Source organism: Lemur catta, chromosome 6 (assembly GCF_020740605.2).
Source record: "Lemur catta isolate mLemCat1 chromosome 6, mLemCat1.pri, whole genome shotgun sequence".
Classification (NCBI taxonomy): domain Eukaryota; kingdom Metazoa; phylum Chordata; class Mammalia; order Primates; family Lemuridae; genus Lemur; species Lemur catta.
This window is the reverse complement of record NC_059133.1, coordinates 7,353,473-7,380,761: the sequence shown is the minus strand read 5'-3', so window position 1 is coordinate 7,380,761 and position 27,289 is coordinate 7,353,473. Positions and strand designations below refer to the sequence as shown.

The 27,289-nt window shown below is 36.2% G+C and overlaps 2 protein-coding genes across 4 annotated transcripts in view; one reads left to right on the top strand and one right to left on the bottom strand.

The window, feature by feature from the left end:
- Positions 1 to 630: 630 nt before the first annotated feature.
- Positions 631 to 26,124, bottom strand: ST13 (ST13 Hsp70 interacting protein). The gene is made up of 12 exons (XM_045554836.1): positions 25,948 to 26,124; positions 20,123 to 20,180; positions 17,940 to 18,015; positions 14,691 to 14,761; positions 12,274 to 12,340; positions 10,312 to 10,396; positions 10,067 to 10,177; positions 7,525 to 7,627; positions 6,219 to 6,335; positions 4,950 to 4,998; positions 2,985 to 3,118; positions 631 to 2,529 (listed from the first exon to the last, which is right to left on the bottom strand). The coding sequence occupies exons 1-12, from the start codon at positions 26,055 to 26,057 to the stop codon at positions 2,401 to 2,403; spliced, it is 1,110 nt and encodes a 369-aa protein (XP_045410792.1). The 5' UTR covers positions 26,058 to 26,124; the 3' UTR covers positions 631 to 2,400.
- XPNPEP3 (X-prolyl aminopeptidase 3) overlaps positions 26,124 to 27,289 on the top strand; it is a 49,862-nt gene continuing 48,696 nt past the window's right edge. For 2 of the 3 annotated variants that reach the window (XR_006735945.1, XM_045554832.1), the window contains exon 1: positions 26,124 to 26,743. Coding sequence is in view for 1 of the 3 variants with exons in the window: in XM_045554832.1 (XP_045410788.1) it covers positions 26,680 to 26,743 (64 nt within the window). In the remaining 2 variants the exon portion in view is untranslated. The remainder of the gene's footprint in view (positions 26,744 to 27,289) is intronic. The other variant, XM_045554833.1, reaches the window with a different exon arrangement.

The following is a 27,289-nucleotide window of genomic DNA, read 5'->3' as shown; positions in this document are numbered from 1 at the left end:
ATTCAAAGATGAGCACCAGTGCAAGCACTTTTGGACCCAGAAATAGAAGCTACCTTCTGAGAATGGCAGAACTGCTTACTTCTGTACAGCTACCTGAAAGAAAAGTAATCTGTTTTACTTGGGATAATGCATTTTTAGGGGTCCTTATTAACAACACTTTAAAATCTGCAGCCTTTTAAGCCTAGTAAATAACTTAAGAACATGTATTGGAAAAAAAAAAAAAAAAAAAAAACGGGGAGTGGGAGGTTTCCAATATCCAGTTTGAAACCGTATTTATTTTTTACGTAGCTAGAAATATCCAATAACTACGTATTTTAAGCAGAAAAAAGCTCCTGTTCCTTTTCATAACATCATTAGCACAAGAACATTTCTGGTTTAGAAGTGATAATGAGTTTCTATGAAAATTATGAATGTATTTTATATTTGTGGAACTTAATAGTCTAAAAGCACAAGACACTTTCAGAAGAGCAATTTCACTTTTACCCATTTATGGTAATATTTGCAACATTAGAATATAATTAAGTGTAGTTGAGTAAATCAAAGAATCAAGAACAAAACTGTTCTTCTTGGGTTAACATGACACACATTGGCAATTTTGAGAAACTAGAACACACAGGAACAAAAACAACATGCAAACTCAAATTCAAGTTTATATGGTGAGTTTTCAAAGGATTTCAAGCATACAGCTTTTTCTCATTTATATAACAGATGAATTCTGTCTGCTTGTGTACAGCAAAGGGTTAGAAACTGAATAAACTTATTTATGATTTCAGAAATATGCTATTTTAGAAATGTACTCCATAGAATTTACTTCATTGCTCCTACCACTGATTCCTCACATAAGCAAAGTACAGGTCTCATTCCTTGAAACTGCTTTTGAACACTAGCAATTTAAATGGAAAACTAGGTAGAAACATAGCAATATCAGGAACAAAGTCTCTATATTCAGTCTTATTTAAGGTAAGAATTGGATGGATGACAGAAAATTTATCATTTTCTTTATCCTTGGAGTGGTGAGGGAAAAAAAGCAGAGGTGGGGTTATGACTGCACTATTTAAGGAAGACCCAAACAGGAAGACAGTGAATCTTCACAGTTGCAACTCCACAATGTGTAATTGTGGATATCTCATCTATTTGATCATTCATGCTAGATCAAAAAGTCAGGTTCCCCTCAATGTATATCAGTTTTCAAATCTTATTCTCTTCAAAACACAAAGACGAATACTACAAGATAAACTCTAACTGCAATAGGTATTTCCTAACTAGACAGCATTTCCAAACACTAAAGGGAATCTCACCCTCTAATGTCTTTTGATGTGACAAGATTTTGGCAGAGTGAAAGTCTATCACTTAAATAAGTAATATCAAGGCCAAGTAAGAAACTACAGTTGTTACGGGTATTACCCTACAGTCACCATATGTATTACATATTAAATTAAACCCAGCATTAAATATGCTTGTATAATTATGCTGTGAATGATAATAGCAGTGAGGATGCTAGTGAAAAAAGACTATCTTTAACTCAAGAAGATTAAGGGGGGAAAAAGGGTAACAAGCAGAAAGAGGACAGGGAATTGGGCATTTTTGAACAGGAAAGGCAATTTTAAACACAGAAATATAAAAAGAAAATTACTTCCTTATTTCTGCTCTGTGGAAATAATATGAAGCATTTATTTGATATATTGGACAACAACAGAGCTAAGTAATCCAACTCTACTGCAGCATTACAAAAAAAAAATCATCCCTTCACCACAGTGTAAGATTTAAATGCAACCTGCACAAGGGTGCATGTTATATAAAACAGCAAGACTGCTGCTGCCCTGCCAAGTACTTCCAGTCCCTACCCAGGTCCTACTGAAATACTGGTGGTCCCAATAGTTTTATTGAAATAAATCATTTTTTTAAAAAATAAAGCATTTAAAAAGACAAATTAAAATGCCTCAGTAACCATATATCCAACTCAAACTTTATCTATTTAAATGAATTATATTTGCCCCCACCAATAAACCTTTATTTTACTCAAACTAGAGCAATAATTAATCTCCGATGTAAGTATCTTTCTTGCCCACTAATTCAAAGGAAAAAATCCAAAATGATTAGTAAGAAAAATGTAGGAATTAACATGTCCTTTTAATTAGTTTCAAATATTTTTAAGGTTTAAAAAGTATCTAGAAGATTGTAATTTCTAGCTGGAAAACATTATCTGAATGAATACCCTAATGGCAAACCACTGCAAAATGCTTCAGCTGCATTTGGGACAGAGGGGTAGGGATTATCTTCAAAGCACCCCAGCTCTCTTGATGAGAAGGTCAGAGGTACACTGGTTTGTATTATTGCGACATCCATTAGGTGATATAGGTTGCTTTTCCTTCAGCATGGGCTTTATTTGTCGGAAGGGCATCACGCTTGACCTCCAAATTTGGATGACAATTTACTGATGAGATTCATAACCTTTGGGTTGCTCTGGTATTTTGACATATTTGCCGGGTTCTGGGCCACATCCTGAAAGGCCACCATAACTTCTGGATCCTGAAGAGAAAGGGTTTAGTTTTCTCATTAGTATTTTAAAAAACTATCTTACTGGGTCAACAAGTTTATTATCCTAAATCCCATCTCTTTATTTAGGCCTGTAATAATTTTGTCATGGCCAAGAATAGAAACATTATTAATGTGCACCTCTCAAAGGCAAGCTCAATTATGTTGTTTGAATTAGATTACAAAAACAAGACATACAATTTTGATACAAGTAAAAGGACAACTGGATATACTTGTCAACTATTACTGAGTATTACCTATAAACTAATTTTTAAAAACTTAAGGTACTCACTCTGAAAAAAGAAAATGAATGTCACATCTGCATAATTAGCATTTGGTAACTGAGATAAATAAAAAATGACTGATAGTAACCTTCGTCTCCACACAAAATTATGAAAGAAATCCTTTAATGATATAAAGTCAAATTTTGTTTTTCTTCCAAGTCCTACCTGCATGGCTGCAAGAACCTCTGGATCACTAAGAATTTCATTGAGTCCAGGCATTCCTGCCATTCCAGGCATGCCTCCTCCCATTCCAGGCATTCCTCCAGGAAAATTACCAGGCATTCCCCCAGGAAAGCCACCTACAAGAATAAATGAAAGAACTGTAGAACACCCACTGTACTCCCAAGTAGGATGATATACTATTTCCTTCTGATTAAAAATAACACACACACAAAAAGTGCACATACAAAGAATGAGGGTGCCACTAAGCACAAGTAGTCTGAACAGCATAAACATTCTAACCTAAGATATAATAAGGCACCAATTGTAGCTCCTAATTTTCTCTTAAAAAATTAAGGCTATAAATCAGACTTTGCTACCTTCTGGATTCACTTTTTCCTAAAAATAAAACAGTTAAATAGTTTAATCTTACCTTAAAAACAAATAGCCAAGTAACAGTCCCTTAGAATTATAAAGTTGAAGTCAGTTACCCTGGTCATCTTTTATCTTAACTCTCCATTCTTGGATATGATTTCTGTTTCAATTTAAAGTTAATTCGGATGAGTTTAAGATTTTTGTTTTCACTATATTCACCTAGAGTACTTCTTCCTTCAGTTAAGAACTACCCAAAATGCTTGTTACAAATTATCTGTGGATTTTTGATTTCCACCTCGAACAGAATCAAATTCTCTGAAAATGAAACTAGAAATCTGCATTTTTAGCAAGCTCTTCCAATGATTCTTCTTTAGAGAGAATAATGCTCCAGCCAAACGGATTTAGTTCTCCCAGCATATTTTGTTAGATTATGAACTCAAATTATCTACTCTTTTCTTTAGTACCATAAATCTATTATATATATCCATTGTCAATATTCTGCAACCATAATTATAGATGCATCCTAAAGGGAAAGACAAGTAACATTAATATATTCTACAGATCAAGGGTAAAGCCATAATAAACAAAGAAACACATAATCTTAGGGGACCTGAAAACTACTACTATGGTGACATCACTGCACTCTATCAGGGTCAAGAGAGTGAGACTCTGTCTCCAAACAAAACTTCCTTAAGAGAAAAAGGTAGTTACCATTGAACAACCAGAGGCAGCTGTTTTAAAATGATTTTTTTACGTCTTTTTTTTTGGCCTTTATATAAATTTCACACTGTCTCAATCAGAAGTATTCAATAATTATTCTGAGTGCCTTTCCCCCTTCTCTTTTATCTGCATGTTAGTCCTCTGATATCATTCAAAGTTTTGCCTCACTAGCAATTTCTGATCACTTAATATTTGCAAGAAAAAGAATAAATGTTTACACTGGACTCAAAACACCATTTTTATGCCTAATAATCCCATATAGTGCTTTTATCTAGTATCCTCACGAATATCATTGTATAACAGAACAAAATTCCATTATGGCAATTTTGAAGTACTTAGATTACACCATAATAAATTCTTTTTTTTTTTTTTTTGGAGACAGAGTCTTGCTCTGTCACCGCAGCTAGAGTGCAGTGGTGTCATCCTAACTCATCGCAACTTCAAACTCCTGGGCTCAAGCGACCCTCCTGCTTCAGCCTCCTACATAGCTGGAACTATAGGAGCCCGCCATCACGCCTGGCTAATTTTTCTATTTTTTTTGTAGAGATAGGGTCTCGTTCTTGCTTAGGCTGGTCTTAAACTCCTGACCTCAAGCAATCCTCCTGCCTCAGCCTTCCAAAGTGCTAGGATTACACGTGTGAGCCACTGTGCCCAGCGCCACTAACATAACATTTTTAATGAGAATGAAACTTTCTAGAGGTTAACATTCTAAAGACTTTTTAATGTTCCAGGAACTAATGGTACTAAATATATTCAGTATATAAACCTTGCTTTCTCTCTATAAGCACATACGTGTGTATATATCTGAGCCCCCCAATCAGAAATATATCATAATTATTTACAACATTAAGAGCTTTAATTTTCCTTTAAATATACCTGGAAAAGAGCCATACTGAGCTCCTGATTGTCGTCTGGCTTCTTCCTCCTTTAATACAAAAGAAAATAAATTATATACTAGGGAAAAAATGTCTGCTGTCCACTCCTAACCTATTCATGCAAAATCAGGAACAAATTATAAAATAAGCTAGTAGAGGTCTTACAAAAACAAGTTTCAAATGGTAATACTGGACTGAAAAGATACACCTCATCCCTTTCTCAAAAAAATTTCCCAACTACATTTTCAATGAACATTATTCTTGGTCATAATTTCAAGAAGTACTAATACAAAAACTGCAAATTCTTATTGTTTTAAAACTCGAAAATGAAAGACATGGCTAGATTCGTAATACTGTCATAACTTTTGTTTTCCAAATACATCTTTTCCACACTCTCCTTATATAACTCAACAAGACAAATAGAGAACTACTGATTTGTTTTTGCATTTTTCTGTTTTTGTAAAGACAAAAATGAAAGGAAAGATGTAACACAGCTTTATGTCCTTTCATTCAACAACGCTGGAAAGACGTAAGTGCAAACTGATAGAACCAGTACAGAAAAAAATTAGGAGAAACCTTAAGAACAGGAGTAATACTGTGAAGAAATTATGGCTAATTTTCTTTTTTCCTATATTTTCTGTAATATGACTTTGTAACTAAAAATTTATAAAAAGCTGGAATCACTTTCTTACTTTTTTTTTCTGTATTTTAATTTTTTAATTCTTATTATCTTTTCTTTTTCTTCCCAGCTCTTCCACGGAAATTTTTTACTTTTTTTTAAAAAAAGAGACAGGGTCTCACTATATTGCCCAGATTGGACTCAAACTCCTAGGCTCAAGGGATCCTCCTGCCTCAGCCTCCCGAGTAGTGTCAACTACAAATGCATACCACCATGCCTGGTTCGAATCAATTTTAAATAGCCATAAATTCATCACTGGAACAGGAAGAGTCATAAATTTAAATCCAAACAGGCATCCTCAAAAAACCAAATACTATTACTACCAAGTTTTAATTACTTGACCAGGAAAAACTCATGAACACAAACAAGAATGTAAGTTGGTGAAATGTTAATAAAAGCTCACTTGAAAATTTAAAGACTAAAAGTATCCCCACAAATTAGATACAACTAAAGAAAAGTCCTTTTAATACTACCAGCACCCTACAAAACTTCAGGCAGCATTAAATAAAGTATGCAGGAATTAGAATGGTATCCTCAAAACTCCACAATATACTCTATTTTCCTTTCATTGATTAGCTATAGTAACTTTACCCTCTGGGCTCTCTCATGCTCTTCTCGAGCCTTCTTAACCCTTTCTATTCTTTCTTTGATCTCTCGCTCTTCGCGTTTTCGCTCATACTTTCTCCGATGTTCTGCAATTTTCTGGGCCTAGAAAAAAAGAGCCATAGAAAAATAAGCCTGCTCCAAAAGCTGATGAAGTTCAACACAAATAAACAGTTTTGTTAGGAGTTACTTTTCTTTGTGGAGAGAGGTTTAATTCAACATGTAGTTCTGAAAACATTTAACTAAGCTCAGATGACAAATAGGTTTCAAACTGCATGACAATTCTTGCCTGTTAGTTTCTACCAGCTGCATAGTGTTAAGGGTTCAGAAGTTACAGCTCAGTTCAGCAGAGTAGTATCACTAATGATGTCTGCCATGGGAAGGCAGAGACTGGAAAAACACACACCAGCTATTTGCCACAGTCTATATTTAAGTTTCTTAAGCCACAAAATGGGTGGGGGTGGAGGGGGGACAGAAATATTTAGTCTTATCAAATTGCTATACAGATTAAGAGAGAAAATACATGCAAATATGTGTACCAGGCACTAGTAAATAGTACCAAATGCTTTGGATCTATTATTTATTCACAGAATAAAATAAATTTAAGAGATTTGTATTCGACTGTTACTTTAGTTTGTTTACAACTCTGCTGCGTTAGCCCTGTTATGAGAAGAAAAAAAGAAATGAAATCTCTGGCAACAGATAAGTTAAACTCAATAAAATTTACACTATCTCAAGACCTTTGGGAATAAACTCTTGGTAGTTTAACTTCCCACAAAGCTGAAGGACTTACCATGTAAATGCACTGAAATTATTTTAATTAATTTTAGATAAAAATTATCTTAAAATAGAATGTTCTAGCTTTTGGATTCAATATTATCATTTTAAAAAGATTGACAGGAACTTCCACGAGGCCCTCATACTTTACAAAGTGGCTATATACATCTATAATATATAAGGACAGACCAGACTCAATCTTGGTTCATGATAATTATAGAACTATTTCTTTCCTTGTTGTAAACCTGATAACACCTTTTCCATTTCTAACTTTCTGGTTATTCCACTATACGCTTGCAAACAAAGTAACAGAGCTTGCTATAAGATAGCATGAGAAATGAAAGCATGAAAAGCTAATGATATCTTGAATTGAGCTCTCCAAACTTTTCTAAATTACAGATTATAACCTCCAAGTGTTTGTTTCTTTGCATCTGTTTTTCAGGTAAATTACGGCTGCAGGGGCTAAGTACTAGAGCCATGGAGTACTACAGTGACAACTTTCTGTATTTTAACATACCCTAGGTTGAACTTCTTTCAGCATTGCACTAACATCTTCATCATAATCCAGTTTACAGGCAAGGGCAAGATCATGGGCTGCTTCTTCCCAATGGCCCAGAAGTCTGAAACAGATTTAAACTCATTTAAGGAGACTTTGATATATATATGTAGCATGGTATCTTTCTTCCATATAAGAAAGGGTTGTTATAGAAGAAGTTAAATATTAACTATAAATATTCATCAACTAATTCAATTACTATGTTTCACATTGTTGATTAAGTCTAAAAACTTGAAAGAGTTTGAATTTCCTCTGTGGTAACTGTAAAGCTGCTCTTCTACAAAAAAATCTCTAAAACCTTAAAACAAACAAAAAAACCCCACCAAAAATCCTTTCTTAATTTAGAATATCATGAAATTATATAAAGAGTATGGAGAATTATAACTTTTAACTCATCAAAAATAGGATTAATATGGTGTATATTTAGCATGCTACATTCTATGTAAGACAGAGAGGAAAATACACATGTGCACACTTTACTTAAAAACGATAATGGATAAATCAGAAACTAAAGTTTGGTGGGGTAGGTGAGAATGGGCAGAAGAGACAGCAATGGAAATGGAGTTCTCTGAATATACCTTTTAACTCAGTGTTGACACTTCAAACATAAATGTTTTATATAACTCTAAAAGTAAAATAAAATCTGAAAAGATAGAAATACAGCTACCCCTAAACCTCAATATAAACAGAAATAAGAGGCTGTGCATCATACTGACAACATACACTACACAGAAAAACCAATTCAAGTAACTTTTATAATAGTTATTTGGCTGGGTGTGGTAGCTCAAGCCTGTAATTCCAGCACTTTAGGAGGCTAGAGTGGGAGGATAGCTTCAGGCCAGGAGTTCGAGAACAGACTGGGCAATGAAGGGAGACACTGTCTCTACAAAAAATAAAAAGTAAAAAAATTAGCCATGTGCAGTAGTGGCACGTGCCTGCAGTCCTGGCTACTCGGGAGGCTAAGGCAGAAGGATGCTTGAGGACTGGAGTTCGAGGCTTCAGCAAGCTACAATCATGCCGCTGTACTCCAGCCTGGGAGACAGAACGAGACCCTGTCTCATAAAAAACAAACAACCCAGTTATTTCGACTGTGTGTGTATATATTTTATTTATTTTTTTTTTGGGACGGGGGTCTCACTCTGTCACCTGGGCTAAAGTAAAGTGGCATCATCATAGCTCACTGCAACCTCAAACTCCTGGGCTCAAGGAATCCTCCTGCCTCAGCCTCTCGAGCAGCTGGGACTACAGGCATGTGCCAGAACACCTGGCTAATTTTTCTATTTTTAGTAGAGATGGGGTCTCACTCTTGCTCAGGCTGGTCATTTTTTGTTTTCAAAGTATTGTAATTCTGAAACAATTTTACATATATCGTAGGATTGTACAAATAAATATATTAGGCACAAAAATTTTGAATGTAGGATACAAGCATCAAAAATACAACATCACAAGGGAAAACAATGTTAAACTTTAATGGAAAATACCAGTATAAACTCAATTTTAAGAGCTTTTCCTTAAAATAGTCATTTAAAAAATCTTTTGTTCTAGCTCTGCCCATTGAAGCAACAGTTCATACTAGAAGGACCTCTAGCACCCAAATCTTAGCTTCCACAAAATCAATCATGATTTCCTTGAGAAATGGCTTACTCCAAGTCTGAGACAAGCACTGTACAAGATGAGCTTGTGCTATCTCATATCAGAGGCAAAGAAATATTCAAGACTAATGGGATTCCAAAACAATCACCAGCAATGCGTGTGCTTTTCCTATACACATAGCATTAATAAATTTTATTTCAATTTTTTACCCTTAACTTTGACATGTATCTTCATAGAGATCACTAGAGCTACTTTGAGTCATCTAATGTAGCTGCCCCATGCAGATCCATCTTTTATCTCCATCGACACTTGAGGTATAGCACCTTTTCAATCCATGTAACTAAAATGTGAGTGTCACTGGTCATTTCATCCCCAAGACACAAATACTCTTGTGTACCATTAAGTTTTGCCACCACGAATGATTACTAGTCTGGGTTAAATTCACCTCTTTATTTTCCCTTTTTTCAGATTTTTCAGGTGACCCAGCAGTGACTGAAGTAGTTTCAGGCTGGTGTATTCCCTTTTTATATATATATATATATATATATATATATATATATATATGTATACACACACACACATATATATACATATATATATATATGTAGTTCAATGTTAAGTTATAAAGAGTCTGAAAATGAAAGAAAATGTGTATGAACACTGATATAAGGTCATTCTCTCTTTTCTTGGAATTTTAAGGAAAAAAAATCCTTACATTTGCCTATATGTGGTCAAAAATTAACAAGTTTTCTTTCAATGAAAGGAGCAAATAGAATTGTTTTCTTATTTACTCCCTACTGAATTCTCTCAATTCTTCATACTAAGTGCAGATTACTTTGAAAATTAAGCCCGTAGGCAATTGTTTTTTTTAAAAAAAGAGTTCTGAAAATAATTAAGTTACATTATTTACCTGTGTGCTTTCCCTCTCCATTTGTAAGGCTGAGCTGAATCAGGATTTATTTCAATGGCTCTATCACAATCTCGGATGGCAGCATTTGGCTTCTGTAATTTGATGAAGACACTAAAAAATAAGTGTGAAATTAAAAAGTATTAATTTCAGACAATAAAAACTTTGGGATAACCATAGAAGCAATTCTATTTAAGCAAACGAGCAGAAACTATTGACCCCGGGATGCTTTTCTGTTGAGTTCTTACCTGGCTCTCTTGGCATACAAAATGGCCAACCGAGGATTCAGCTTGATGGCATCTGTGAACAAGTCAATGGCTTTCTGTAGTTCACCTAAAGTAAAACAAAAGTTACTGAGAAATATTCAGAAGACAAAAATACAGAGGTACTGGGTACAGTGCCTTATACCTGTAATCCCAGCACTTTATGAGGCTAAGGCAGGAGGATTTGAGAGTCAGGAGTTGGAGACCAGCCTGGGCAACACAGTGAAACCCTATCTCTATTAAAAATAAAAAAAGTTAGCTGGGTATGATGCCGTCTGTATTCCTAGCTAGGAGGATCACTTGAGCCTCGGAGTTCAAGGCTACAGTGAGCTATGATCCTGGCACTGCATTCTAGTCTGGTGACAGAACAAGACCCTGTCTCTTAAAAACTGGCTCTTGAAAGCCAACCTTTATCACACCTATATTGTAAACTTGAGACAGGACAATTTATGAGTACATAACCTCATAGCAGAATACCATATTGTTAGACCAATACTGATTTTTTAATTAAGAAAAAAGTAAAAGGATAAAATCAATTTAAAGGATAAGGTAAATTAATTTTATTCCATTGATTTTCTTGTGTCATTAAATAAAAAGGATAAAATTAAGCTTAAAATGGAAAAAATACCCACATAACTTCACAGGTCTGATTTTTAAAAACCACAACAATATACTACTGAAGAAAAGGTACAAAAATTCAAGAAAACTAGAACTCATAAAATACCATAACATATATTTAAAATTTATTCCCTGTATCCTATTCTCATAGTTAACTTCTTTATTAGTTTCTTAAGAAATATTCAAGAAATAAAACATACTATAAAATTAGAACAGTTCTTTGCACAAAGTCTAATTCTTGGGGAGACAAGCCAAACACAATTTTAAAATAAATGTCACAATTCACTGTGAAAAATATTTACCCAGTTAGTGAATCAGTAAAGGACTTTAAAAGAACTCATGAAAACAAGACAGAAAAATATTCAGTCTTCCTAACTAAATAAATGGCTCCTCCTATCATCTAGTTATGAGTTGGCAAACTTTTTCTGGAAAGGCCCATATAATAATTTTAGGTTTTGCAGACCATACAATCTGTAATAACTACTCAGTGATACTGCTGGAGTGGGAAAACAGCCATAGTTAAGTACCAGACTAGGTTCAAATCAAGGCACTCTTGCTTGAGGCCAGGAGTTTAAGACCAACCTGGGCAATAGTGAGACCCTGTCCCTAAAAAAAATTAAAAGTTAGCCAGGTGCGGTAGTGTGAGCTGGTAGTCTCTCCCTCCCCCGACTCCTCCCCCAAAGAAAGGCACTCTGGCTCGATAGTCCAGCTTTTAACTATATTCTCCAAACAAAAGGGCCCTTGGCAAGCCTGTGTGGGGCTTGAACTCATAATCCCTGACTTAGAATACTAATGTTTTATCACTTAGAATATACTATAGAATTGAACATATTTGAAAATTAGAACTAGGTTAAATTTACACACCCACATGAACAGAGAGTATAGAAAGAAATGTGGAAAAACAAAAACATGATTTATTAGGTGGTGGGTTCATTTTCATTTTGTTAAATATTGGTGAGACAATAAATAAGAAAATGGCGGGGGGGAAAGGACAATATGCCAAAACGAGTGACAAAAATAATGAAGTATGGCAAAAGTCCTTGGCAAGTCACAGCCCCTCTGAGCCCTCACAATGTCAATCTATAAAATGGGTTAGTATGAGGTTTCACTGAAATAATGTACCCAAAGCATAAAACTGCCAGGAATATAGAAAGCACTAAATAAATAAATGTTGGATAGAAATCTTAGGGGGTAGGGAAATGAAGAGAAGATTAGCACAGAAAAGGAACGGTCTGGAAGAGCAGTGGCTGGGAACAATTGATGGGTATAAACTAAAAGTTGAAATAAGTAAAGAAGAGTCTGTAGCAAAAAGAAAAAAAAATTACTCACCATCATTTAGGGCTTCAATGGCTGCAACTTTCTTATCATTTGCCTGATCCATCATTTCCTCAGTTATCTAGATGGAAAATAAAAGTCAACTTAGTAGTAGTAGCAAAAGCAAGAGAGGGAGAATCAATCTGGACAGTCTTAGGGAAGAGGACGAGGCAGCCACAATAACCATTTTCGTTCACTCCTCTAGTCTCCAGAGAGCAAAGAGGATAATTATGATAACTACTAAGAATGCAGAATGTGTTTTAATGTTTTATACTAAACAATTTTTACTCCCTACACTCTGCCCTAAACGTGGCCTTAATATTAAATCCAATCTCCTCTGAAAGAAGTAATTAGTTCTTTTTAGGCTTGAATCTTCAGAAGAGAAAGATCTCATTCCTTTGTTCTTATAAACATCTATTGAGCACTTAGAACACACTGTACAAGATGCTGACAGCACAAAGATGTAAGAACAAAAACTTACAGCAGGCTGGGCTCGGTGGCTCACACCTGTAATCCTAGCACTCTGGGAGGCCGAGGCGGGAGGATCGCTCGAGGTCAGGAGTTTGAGACCAGCCTGAGCAAGAGCGAGATCCTGTCTCTACTAAAAGTAGAAAGAAATTAACTGGACAACTAAAACTATATAGAAAAAATGAGCCGGGCATGGTGGTGTATGCCTGTAGTCCCAGCTACTCCGGAGGCTGAGGCAGGAGGATTGCTTGAGCCCAAGGAGTTTGAGGTTGCTATGAGCTAGGCTGACGCCATGGCACACTACCCCAGGCAACAGAGTGAGACTCTGTCTCAAAAAAAAAAAAAAGAAAAGAAAAGAAAAAGAAAAACAAATAGTTGACCAAAAGTACTTGTATTTGTTCTTGACAAAGATGCATAACACATTTTCCAGGGAAAATGGAAGTTACTGAAAGATATTTTAAAAAGACCTAAAGATTAGACAGATACCACATTCATAGATAGTTAAGCTCAATGGTGAGATGTATCCTCTCCCTAACTTGATTTAGATTTAATGCAATTCTAACAAGAGGGGGAAAAATTATTTGAAGTTGGGAGGAGACTTGACAATCTGATTCTAAAATTTATAAGGAAAAGCAAAGCAAAGAACAGCCAAAATACTCCTGAAGTTTTGGGTGTCCTTGCCCTGCAAAATAACAAGACTTAGTATGAAGCTACATAAGACAATGTGACATTAATGTATAGAAAAAAAAATTAGACAAGTAGAACAAGAGAGTCTGCAAACAAACCCACACATATAGAAACAGCATTTATTTTAGCATTGGTAGGAATTTTTTAATAATGGTACTGACAGGTAGAGTGAAAGTGAAAAGCAAACATACAAAATTTATATATGGAAAAAAACAATGTACTACAGCAATTACAACCTTGAGGTAATAAAGCATAAAATATAATCATCGATCTAACTAGATTAAGAGACACTGTTTATTGAGACAACATAAAAAATGAAAACAAGCCACAAACTGGAAGAAAATATATGTAGCACTAGGAAATGTTAGTATCTAGAATATTAAAATGAACTACATCCTGATCAACTGAGGTGAGGAAAGAAAAAATTTAGGATAAAAAAAGAAAAAAAATGAACTACAAATCAGCAAGAGAAAGACAAACACCATGGTAGACAAACGGGGAAAAGGTCTGAACACAACTTAACAAAAGCCTGTGAATGACCAATAAACATTAGAATATGCTCTACTTTATTAAGAACCAGGAAAATGTAAATTAAAGGCCACAACACTTCACACAACAAGACTAGCAAAGATGAAATGACAGCATCAAGTATTGAGAATACTTGGACCAATAATTGGACCAATCTTTTAAAACTGCCATTACAATATGATAGTGTTTCTCAACTTTTTTTCATTAACAGCTACCATGGAACCTTTTAAGACATTTTCCACATCCCATTTTAATACCACAAATATACTGCATATATGTTAACATGTTATGGCCCTTAGAAGAACTACTAATCATTGTGCTATCTAAAATTTTTTCAAGCTCCTCTCCCAATAACCAATTTTCACACCCTTGAGGGCCCAATGTGAAAAAAACATTTTGGAATACAACTTGGCATTAGATATTCCAGTAAGAGGAAATTCTGCTTTTAGGTAAATACTTTAGGTGAATTCCACTTTATAGTGTAAAGAACAGTCAAACTAGATGCACATTTAAAACAGCAGGTGAAACAGATAATAACAGGGATTTCAGAGGCTGTTTGAGAGAAGGGTTAAAAATAACATGGGAATTTTCACAAATATATTAAGTAGTAATATAAAATGCTTTCCCCAATGCCTTAAGTCAGAGAAAGATCTACTATGTGCTCTTCCTGGAAGAATCATGTCATAAAATTATTGCAACAGGGGAGGACCTTCATGTTCCTTATAAGCAGAAAATAAAATTGAACTTACCTCTACATTTTCATCTCCCATTTCTTGCGGGGCATCAGTGTCTGGTTCAATCACACCTTCATTATCAATTTCTGCCAAAGTTGAGAAAATGACAGTGAGACCTGCACTATACATTATGGTAGTCACTACCCACATGTGACTATAAAAAAACTGATTAACTATGGCTAGTGCAATAAACTAAATATTTTAATTAACTTTAACTTAAATATGGAGGCATTAAAAAATATTTCCCTGTTAAACAGTTTATTGTTTTAGTAAGATTACATTTCACTTTAACTGTCACATCATGTAAGATACTTATCAAAAGATTGCAATGGGAACATTGGTGTGTTCATAGTTTCTAGTATCACACAAAAATACACCACTGATTTAGTAAACTGTCAACAAACATTTCAGTTCAAATAATTTTTTTGTACACACTGATATACTATAATGTTTTTGGGTTTTTTTTTTTTAGAGACAGGGTTTTGCTCAGTCACCGAGGCCAGAGCACAGTGGCATGATCATACGTCGCTGCAACCTTGAACCCCTAAGCTCAAATGATGCTCCCACCTCAGCCTCCCAAGTGGTTAAGGCTACAGGCACACACTATGATGCCTGGCTCATTTTTATATTTCTTTTTTTTTTTTGGAGACAGAGTCTCACTCTGTTGCCTGGGCTAGAGTGCCATGGCATCAGCCTAGCTGACAGCAACCTCCAACTCCTGGGCTCAAGCAATCCTCCTGCCTCAGCCTCCCGAATAGCTGGGACTACAGGCATGCGCCACTATGCCTAGCTAATTTTTTCTATATATATTTTTAGCTGTCCATATAATTTCTTTCTATTTTTAGTAGAGACGGGGTCTCGCTCTTGCTCAGGCTGGTCTCGAACTCCTGAGCTCAAACAATCCACCCGCTTCGGCCTTCCCAAGTGCTAGGATTACAGGAGTGAGCCACCGCACCCGGCCTATATTTCTTATTTTTTGTAGAGATGGGAGTCTAGCTATGTTGCCCACAGTGGTCTCCAACTCTTAGCCTCAAGCAATCCTGCTTGGGCCTCCCCCGAAGTCCTGGAATTACAGGCATGAGCCACCATGACAGCCAACTATAATGTTTTTAAAAATATTTTATGCAGATAACACAAGTTACAGTGATACTTTAATGTAAATCATAATGAAATGTTTAATTTTAATATAATTATTTTCATTTTTAAAAGTATGGGCACACTCTGGGAGGCCGAGGCAGGTGGACTGTTTGCACTCAGGAGTTCGGAGACCAGCCTGAGCAAGAGTGAGACGCCGTCTCTACTAAAAATAGAAATTATATGGACAGCTAAAAATATATATACAGAAAAAATTAGCCAGGCATGGTGGCGCATGCCTGTAGTCCCAGCTACTCGGGAGGCTGAGGCAGGAGGATTGCTTGAGCCCAAGAGTTTGAGCTTGCTGTGAGCTAGGCTGACGCCACGGTACTCTAGCCTGGGCAACAAAGTGAGACTCTGTCTCAAAAAAAAAAAAAAAAAATGGGGGCAAATTTTAATTTTAAAATAAAGGCTTACTACTAAGGCAGGATCAAATCCCAAGACTAGTCCTATAACCAAATCAGTAAAGACTAAAAGGAGGTATCCTGAAAATTTTATGTTAAATGACAACTGTGATTTGCCACAACAGACCAAAACAAAATAAGGATTATAAATTTTTAAATAATAAAACGGACAAATTTAAGAGATTTTTTAACAAATAGAGTGAATTTGATAAGTTTCCATCTAACAAACAAAAAAGAATCAATGAAATTAAAATCAGCTGCCTGAGATCAGAATTCACATCCAACACACATAAAAAAATTTTTTTTTTAAAATTGACACGATTGACAAATAAACATTGCATATATTTAAGATGTACAATGTGGTTGCTCTGTTGCCCGGGCTAGAATGCTGTGGAGTCAGCCTAGCTCACAGCAACCTCAAACTCCCATACTCAAGTGATCCTCCTGCCTCAGCATCCTAAGTACTTGGGACTACAGGTGCTCACCACCATGCCCAGCCTACAATGTGGTCTTGACATACATGCATACCTTGTTTTATTGTGCTTCACTTTATTACACTTTGCAGATACTGTGATCATACACTGTGAAATGATTCTCTCTGTCAAGTTAATTAACCTATCAATCTCAAATATTTATTTAGGTGAGAACACTCAAGATCTAGCCTATTAACAAATTCCAAGGCATGTAATACATTATTGTAACCATGTTGTACATTAGATCAACAACACTTATTCAGCTTACAACCAAAAGTTTGTACCTTTTAACAAGGGCACAACAAAAAATTTTTAATCAATTTTTAACAGAAACTGAACTTGTCTATAAAAATTTGATTTGTGCACAAAAAAGAAAATGCTTTTAGAAAGAGTTGGTTAAAAAAACAAAACTATTACTATAGTCATGGAAACTGTTACAAGATAATGAGAAAGACAAAAGGTGAAAAATCTTCAATTAAGCCCCCAAACAACTGTCAATAGAATACAAGACCTTTCTGACAATATCAAAGATCAACTGATTCAAAACTTGAAAACTTGCCAAGTACTTTTCTTTAGGTTCTGTGACATAAGAGATTGTCCAATTAGAGTCCAATTGCTCAATATAGTATCCTTATAGTCTCAAAGGACTTCCAAATTTATGAAGAAATATTGTCAATTTATAGCCAAAAACAACAACAAAAAAATCAAACTCATGGCATAGATATGAATTATTCTAAATATGGACCAGTTTTATCAACATGGATGCAAGAACTAAAGAAAAATAATTTTTTGGTACTCAATTCAGTGACTGGAAAACTTTCAAATTATGTTTAGAACAACTTAGGTATATGACCTAACTTTTTCAAATAAAATGTTACGAAGTCTGAATTATTTCCAATGAAAATGTAACATTTGAATTGAGGGATGCTATATGTGTAAAATTCACTTTGAATTTTGAAGCCTTTCTATGAAAAAAAGAAGGAAAATAACTCATTAACAATTTTATTATATTGAGTACATGTATATCAACATTTTAACCAAAGTATCCATCACTGGCTTTAAAAATTTATATTTAAACTTATTTCATCTGTTTCCTTTTACTTTTTAAAAACGTGGCTACTAGAAAATCCTAAGTTTCATATGTAGCTCACATTTTATTTCTACTAGACAGAGCCGATTTAGTTAATCTAATAAAAATCAACATAGGATCATATTATAGATTATCAAATACAAACTAACTACCATGTCCTCACCTAGATCACTTTCCTCACTTGATGGTTCCTCTGTCTGTATGTTTTCCTCCGCCTTCTTACTATCTGTTTTTTCTTCCTAGCAAAGGGAAGGCAAACAGTGCTATCAGTATTTAATAACATATCCAATATTTATACTAATTTATACAAATTCATGTATAAACTGTTCACCATACATTATATTTCCGTTGTAATGTTCCCTTCCCTTGTTTTGTTTTGGTAAACTAGTTGTAGTTTTTTGTTTCTCCTTTTTAATTAATTATAGGTCTAGTCTCTTACCCAAATCTTTAGGACAATGCATTTTAGAACTTGAAAATTTTTAGATTTTAGAAAGCAAATACAATGCATATATTACATAACACCCTCATCAGGTACCACAGTCCATAAACTCTCTATAATCCAACACATTACTATTTCTACAAAATAAAGTTTGAACATTAAGTGGTACACAGACTATAAATAGTCCCGTGTCCATTCACATCACGTTTTAATATCAAATTTACTAAAAATCTTTACATTTTTCAGGGTTTTGAGTTTTGGAATTGCAAAAAATGATCTATGGAACCATAATAATACATAATGAAAATTCAAAGAATTTAAAAGTGCACATGATGGAAAGTAAATTTCCTTCTCATCTTGTATGTAACCAGTGTGGTTTCTTATATATCCCATTCTAGGATATTCTCTACATATATGAGATAACTCCGCACTTTTTTCTTTTTTTTTTTTGAGACAGAGTCTCGCTGTGTTGCCCAGGCTAGAGTGAGCGCCGTGGTGTCAGCCTAGCTCACAGCAACCTCAAACTCCTGGGCTTAAGCGATCCTACTGCCTCAGCCTCCCCCCCAGTAGCTGGGACTACAGGCATGTGCCACCATGCCCAGCTAATGTTTTCTATGTATATATTTTTTAGTTGGCCAGATAATTTCTTTCTATTTTTAGTAGAGACGGGATCTCACTGTTGCTCAGGCTGGTCTCGAACTCCCGACCTCGAGCAATCCATCCGCCTCGGCTTCCCAGAGTGCTAGGATTACAGGCGTGAGCCACCGCACCCGGCCACTTTTTGCTTTTTCTATTCAACAATGCTGTGTATCTTGAAGAACATACCCTTATAAGCCCACCTACATCAATTCATTCAACCATATTAGTATATCATTAACCATTTAGGTCACTTCCCCCTTTTTTTCTTAAAAACTGGAATCAATTGGAATCAAAGCCCCACCTTATTACAAAACATTTGTTGAGTCCCTACCAACTGTGCAACGTGGTAGATGCTTTAGAATACACTGAAAAGGCCAGTCATAATTGTAAATCAGAATGTATTACAAAAAAATTTTAGCAGAGACAAAGGTTTAAATATAATTTTACCTTCATATATGTTTATTCAATGGCAAAATATACTATCTAGGGCTCAGAAAATACCAAACTAATAAAATGACTCATCTAAGAAAAGGATAACTATATTTTAGGCTTTTGCTTAACTTTTCTCATTTCACTTGTTCATAGATATAACTTCTATTTTCATATCCAAATAGATCAACCATGTTTAGGGTTCTAAGTAATAAAACAGCAAACCTTCTTACCAATTTAAGACAGCTAAACTGAGCTAATCAGAAAACTTGGAAAGAACCTTTTAGACATGAAGACAGACAATGGAAGAAACAAAAAATTCTCAAGAAAGCATTTGTAAGAGTATATTTTCCCTCTCATCTCTAAATTTCAGCTACAGACAACCTCCTGATGGATCCCACATATCCTTTCAGCAAACATACTAACACAACACCTGATTCACACTCAGAAATATTACTCAAGTAGTAGGGCAGAAAAAATTTAGAATTACTAATGTTACTTGTTCATTTTCTTTGCAAGTATTAATAAAATATCTTTAGTACCTGTGCTAGGTGCTTAAGAGACAATAATGAAGACTACAAAGGCACACCATCACAGAACTTGCCACTTACAGGCCACACATATAACAATTATTGTCATTTATTCTAAAACATGGTCAACACTCAATCCCAAATTCTCAGTTTTAAATCAAATTCCAGAGATTTGGTCTACAGCAGAAATTTTAAAAGATCTTATTTCCAAGTGATCTTGAAAAAATCAGGAGTGGTAATTTGAGAGCACTCTCTAAGAAATCTTACAGTACTTTATCACTGAGCATAACAAATGAAATTAAAACTTACCTTAGTATTTTCTTCTGATTTAGCTTTCTGAGAAACAGGTGGTACTTTACCCCCCATGCTTTAGGAAGATGAGGAAAAAAAATTTGTTCAGAAAATTAAAATTCACTATGTCAAGCAACATATTTATGCCAAAAAAAAGCTAGACACTTAGATGGCGACCTTTCCAAAATTTAAGAGTAAACTCTCAATTAACTTGAATACTTTAGTATTATTTTGGTTAAGTCTTTTTCAGCTTCAAATTCCATTTTTAGTGTACTGGTTAATGAAACCCTTTCCCTGCCTCAATAAGCTTAACAAACATAATTACATAGCTTCTCTGTGCCCATTCCCAGAGGAAAAGAGACAGAGTAGCCAATATGCAATGACAAAATCATTTGTACAAGTTGTTAGCTGAGAATTCAACTCAGGTATATTTAAATCTAATACTTGAAATCTGACATTTAGCAAGACTTCAATTTAATTCAAACAGGCAGTTTATGGAATAATTATGCAGTTGTAATACAGTAATTCAAAATGTTTGTATTTCCTGACTGGGACCTACGAGAATTTTTCTTGCTTATATTTGCATGCCTCTCACATTACAGATTTTTCTCCTACTTATCCCCTCTAAACTTCGCCTATTAATACTTCCTCTTGGCCTTGCAAACCCTTCTTTCCTAAATAGTCTAGAGCAACAGCGTGAATTATATGCAAATAACTTGAAAAGAAAGGGCTAAAGACTACAAAAAAATTGGGGTTATATGCCCCATTTGGTGTAGACCCTAGCACATATCTACATGACTTCAGTCTAATGACTAAAACATTTGATGAATTTAGGGCACTGTACAATGGTGAAGGTCAGAAGTCACACAGACTTTACTAAAATTTGCCTTGAAAATAAAGAACAGCAACAACAAAAAGTCATTAACTCTCCTTGTTTACATAAAACAAGAAGATATGTTAACTTAGAGAACATAAAGGGTTAATCGTTTATAACTATAGTTGTCATATCCACATTTATTCATTTCAGTTGGGTAGAATTTGTCAACACAGGGGAGGCGCAGGTAGAATTTAAATGGATATCAGTTTTCCAAGGTTCTTTTACCAATTTACACTTCTATCAGCAGTATGAAAACTTCAGTTGTTCCAAACACTGGCCAACACTTACCTATTGTCCACCTTTCAGATTTGTAGTCATCCTGATAGGTGTGTAGTGGCATCTCACTGTAATTGAGTCCCTTTCCTATATTTACTGGCCACTAGAATAGCCTTTTTTGTAAAGTTCAACTCTCATCCAGCTATCAGGTTATCTTTATTTATTTGATGACGTTCTTTGCAGATTCTGCTAAGTGCCCTTTGTCAGTTTTATGTGTTCCAAGTGTCTTCTCCTACCCTATGGCTTGCCTTTTCACTCTCTTAACATCCTTTGATAAACCCAACAAGCAAAAGCACAAATACAAAGTAGCAAATAGAATGAAGAGAAACAGAATTTGGAATTTCTTATAAGTCAAGAAAAACAAGCATACGTTTCCCATTATGTTTAATCTGATGGAAAAAAATCTTCAGTTACTCAGTACTCTTAAGGAATAGCTCCATTATGTCAAAAATAAATAAGACCATAGGATCCAAAACATCTTAATTTTGCACACAGCAAAGTAAAATGATTTAACAATAAGGAACAGACATCTAAACACCACAAAATTCTTTTCTACAGGAAAAACTACTTTTCAAAAGAGCCTAGTGATCAAACACTAGTCGTTTGCAGTTAAATTTTAATGAAAACACACGGCTTGTTAAGCTATGTTTTTCCTAAGTTTCAAAATGCTGTGTCAGGAATGTATTTTGGGTGACATCCAAACATAGTTACACAGTAACTTATGTTAGCCTAACTCTGGAAGTGATATTTCTACCAAGAAGTGTATTAAGCTAAATCTAAACCTAAAGAAAGCTCAGACAAACCCAAATTGAGGGAAATTCTATAAAATAACTTGTCTACGATATTCAAACTGTCAAGACCATTAAAGTCCAGAGAAGACTGAAGAATTGTTCCAGAATAAAGGAGACTGAAGAGACGTGACAACTAAATGCAACATGTAATTCTGAGAATTAGGTAGTATTAATGCATCACTGTAACTTTCTGGAGTTTGATGATTGCATTGTAGAGACTGTCTTTGTAAGAAATACCAAGGTGTTGGGAGCATAATACTGGCAACTTATTCTTAAATAGTTCAGGAAAACTGTTCTTTGTACTGTACTTGCAATTTTTCTTTGAGCTAAAAATGGTTCATAAAAAAACAAAAATTAAACATAAGAGGGTTTAGTCATAAACTGGAGTTTTAGAGTTTCTCACATTCCAAACTCTAGTTAACTACTGAAAGATAACACCAATGTATGGGTACAGAAATTTCAATTAATGGTTCCAAATTTAGAACAAGTCTGTTTCCTGCCAAAAATTGCCATTTGGACTTTGCCAGAACAGGCTTTTACGTTATATGATCGAGTAGGGGCATGCAGAAGCAGACTTCATTCGTAATTTTCTTAATTTGATAATCTTAAACCTGCTTTGTACTATTTATACACATGTACAAAAAACTGGTTGCTGTAGTTCAAATTCTTTACTGAAGGTCGAAAAGCATTCTTTTCACTTAATTTATTAAGGGCCATGTGCCATGCACTGTGCTGGAGAGCAGAATACATAGGTAATCTCTTTGATCTTAATTAAATTACCATCAAACAAAATTATAAGAGCACATACAAGATACAAAGTAGATTAAGTTGTTAAAGGGGAGAAAGTAGGACCAGACAATGCTGCACCCTCTAAAGAGTAAAACAAAAATCTCGCAAAACATATTTATTGAAAAGAAAGTCTACCACGATCTTCACTACTAGTACAGAAAGATTTTTCTTCACATTTCTCTTTGTGCAATTTAAAAGGTTGTTAAATTAATAAATTCTCACACCAAATAAAATTTTAAACTATGAACAATGATAGCAAATAAGCAAACAGACTGTTTTTCAACTTCTATCTATGACTAATTTAGTATGGGAGAGAGGCATACTGAAATGGTTTCAACTCAGGAACCCTAATAAGTACACTTAGGCCTGGGAATATTCCTGGATTTACAAGTCTCTACATTCAGCCCAATCTGCTATAATCTTGGATTGTTTTAAATCCAAGATTAAAGTCAATTAACACATTAACTGCCACGTCAGTTGTATTTAATTCATGCTAGTTTTGAGCCTGGGGCCTCGTGAAGCATATGCAACTCACAGGTCTCTTTCCCTTGAGCAAAGTGAACTATTTTTCAAGTTGCATATAACGCACGCACAGAAAACAATAAAAAAAAAAAATCAACTTTTCATTAAACTAGAAAGCATTTTGTTTTCGAGGTTTTTATTTTGCTTTTGTAATAAACACCGTGGCCCTAGAGGAAATTTTTTTCTTCTAGTGTGGCAGTCAATGTTAAAGACCTCTGAGTTTATAAAAATGTAAATTTAAATTTAGATTAAAATAAAGAGATAACAAAACCTTCTAAATTAAATATCTCAATCTAAGTTGAGAATAAAGGTCCCTATATGTGCCAAGATGCCTTACCCCATACTTAACCCAACAATTTAGGATGCCAAAAGAATATAAATGGAACCAGAAAAAAAAACTGGAATTACCTATGAGGAATCTTACAATAAGACACATGGCTATTTTTTTTGGAAATAGTAGCACCTGGCAAATAACATTTTGCAAATCTTAAATTAGAATTCTCTACATAGCCATAATCACTTCAGCACAAGTCACTTAGGTTTTTGGGGTTTTTTTTGTTTTTATCCTTTTTCCCTCAGGGTCCTCTCTAGTAGGAATGGAACAAAAATATTATATCCACTCACTACAACTTTCACCCTTGCGGCTAGCTACTTCTTCCTGTGGTATATGTCTGCCCTGTCTAAAATTTTAGAAACAACTTATTAATTATAGGATCTTTCCTATAACAAGTAGATATAAGAGGATAAAAGCACACAAACATCTTTTTTTTGCTTTTTAAAACAATTTATTTTATTTCTTTTTTTAGAGATAGGGTCTCCCTATGTTGCCCAGGCTGGATTCCAACTGCAGAGTTCATGTGATCCTCCCACCTCAGAGTCTGGAGTAATTAGGGCTAAAGGCCTGGGATACCACGCCTGCCCCAATACAAATATCACACAGGCTTTTGGATCAACTTATTCAATACAGAAAATGACTAAAATCTAGCCCTCAATTCCTAGTCTTGACATTTACCTAACACCAACTTGTAGGTTGTTCTGTTGAGAAGCAATGATTTTGTAAAATAGGATTTTTTTTTTCTTTTGAGACCGAGTCTGGCTGTGTCGCCATCATCATGGTTCACTGCAACCTCAAACTCCTGAGCTCAAGCGATCCTCCTGCCTCAGCCTCCCAAGTAGCTGACGTGGCATACGCCACCACACCAAGCTAATTTTTCTATTTTTTAGTAGAGACTGGTCTCACTCTTGCTCAGGGTGGTCTTGAACTCCTGAGCTCAAGCAATCCTCCAAGTGCTAGGATTACAATCCTGAGCCACCTCTCTGGCCCAAAATAGGATTCTTGTTGACTCTCAGGAATAGTTATAAAGTTACTATAATAATTGTACATAGTTTCAGAATTTCACATATAGAACACTGAGTAAAAATCTTATGGTAGCTGGAAAATCAAGGGGGAGAAAAAGACTGAAAAACTTGTTGAGAGGAAATTATACTACCAATATACAACGTTGACAAATTTTAACTTAAGCTTTTCCTTAGAACAAGCTTTTGTAAGAAATACTCTTTCAAATATTTGGTAACCATGAATTCATCTACCCCTATAAAATATTACTAAAATAAATTCATTAATGTTCTCGATAATTCTCTCTCACGAGTTGCAATACTTTGCACAATCGCTATTCATCCCCCTGAAATACAATTTGTACGTGGGTCTCTTTCTAATTCCCCACTAGTACTGATTTCTTTTAAAAAAATCATCTCAGGGAAGATTTCCCTCTCAGCTTTTCTCTCTTAGGTGCCCCTCCAATGTGTAGTACGATAATCTCTATTACACAGTAAATACCAAAACGAATTTTTGTATTTTTTCGTCTGTATTCCTAAATAGACCGCACTTATACTGTTTCGCAGTACCTGGCACAACGCCTGTTCAATTAATTCCTTGCACGTAGCGAAGTACTCTAGAATTAAAGATAAATAGAATACACCCTGGAGATACGCCAGGCCTTGAAAAAGCATTTTTCTTAAACTGTTTGGAGTGACAGCATTGCCACTAACGGAGGGACAGTAAGTGATTCCCAAGATAATTAATTTTACGCAGTTAGAATCGCCGTAAGGTAAGAATAATCAAACACGGTTATTTTTGTTTTAACTTACTAAACAATCATTATGAAAACACTAATGGGATAGTGCGTCAGGGAGCCGCTATGTGTTAACGCGTCCTAAGCAAGACGCCTGAGATTTAAAGAAAACCCCACACAATAGAGGAGTCTGCAGTACTAACTCTTCTCACGTCTTCAGTTCCCAAGTATCCGCAATCGTCTGTATTTACATTTCGCCCAAGATACACCCCTGGCGACCTCAGCTCTGTCCCCTGCTTCCCCGCCCCTGTAGTACCAAGGCTCCCGATTCTCCATTAGCCCTTCCTTTCCTACGCAAGGAGCGAGCCACAAAGGGGCAATGACACTTTACGGCTACCCCGCCGTCCCGACCCCGCTCCCAGCCGCCCCGCGCAAGCTCCGGGCCCAGCTACCCCCCGGCCGTCCTCCTTCCCGCCCCCCTTCCCGCCCCCAACGGTCCTCAGGCCCAGGTCTCACCTCTCCACCCACTCCCTCAGGAAGCGCATTTCCTCAGTGTGCAGAATGCTCGGATCCTGCTTACACATTTTTACGAAGGCCCGAAGCTCGCTCACTTTGCGGGGGTCCATGGTCAGGAGGCGGAGGACGCGGCTGAGGAGTCTGCGTCCGATTCCAGGCCCGGGCGCTAGCTCAGCGTGATCGCGTAGAAGGGGGCGGCTGCCGCGAGGCAGAACAGACTAGAACCTCCCCGGCCAGTGGCTCCTCCCACCCAACGGTCTCGTGACCCCGGGTCCTTCGCTTGCTCATTCCTACTCCCTGTACCTCTGCTCCTGCGCACTGCCTAGAACCTTCTAGAAGCTTGGCTGTTCCTGTTGTTGCCTGCCTCTCTACGCACACGTTCTTATTTCAACTCTGACCTACTTCCCGAGAGGGGTCAACCACCTGCAAAGGCGCTTTCAAGGAGATACGAAATATCAGCCTCTCCAGGAAGCCATACACAATCGGATATTCTGTGAATGAGCATTAACTGGAGGACAACACCCCGACGAGAAAAGGGCCGGCTGGCCAAAGCAGCGGTCAAAGCCCCAGGCGTGACGTAAGCATTCTGCGCCGCCGCAGAAGGAAAGCCCGCGAGCGGCGCCCGCCGGAAGGGGAGGGGCGATTGGTCCGGTTTCCTGGCGACGCGGTCTGCTGGCGGCTGTTTTCCTGGATTCTGCTTCTTTCCGTTCCTGACGCGTGAGCTAGGTCGATATGCCTTGGCTGCTCTCAGCTCCCAAGCTGGTTCCTGCTGTAGCAAACGCCCGCGGCCTCTCAGGTTAGACTCTCCTCCCACGGTGTTCCCTCCAGGGCTTGCTGTGTGAGAAGTTGAGGAGCCCCAGAGGGATCCAAGTTGGTCTCAGGAGATCCCTCGCTTGGCGGACCCTTCTCCTACTGGGGCCTCCGCTCCCCAACCCTTTGTGCTCTTCGCAGATTTCTTCTTTACCAGCTGCTTCTGGAAAAGGGTGGGCCCTGTGTTCTCTCTTACCTTTGAGGTATTCTGGGAAGCTGAAATGACTGCAGAGAGAATTGTGTGCCATCCCGCAGAGAGGCTGTCTTCAGTTACTCGGACTCAAGTTTTGTCAGTTACCTCACTTGCTTAGGTGACAAAGTGTCTCACATCAAGTAGCGCTTGTTTCTGTTAGGTTAACCTAAAATCTTATTTTCGTGTTTTCAAAGAGTTGATTTGATAGCTGGCTCCAGAATATATGAGAAATAAGTTTTAGTGAAAAAAATTTTGAGCAGTTCCTCTCAGAAGAGGTAATGTTTGGAAACACTCCTGGAGCTTTTTGTGTCTGAAAGTCCTGTTCGTAAAGGCAGGATA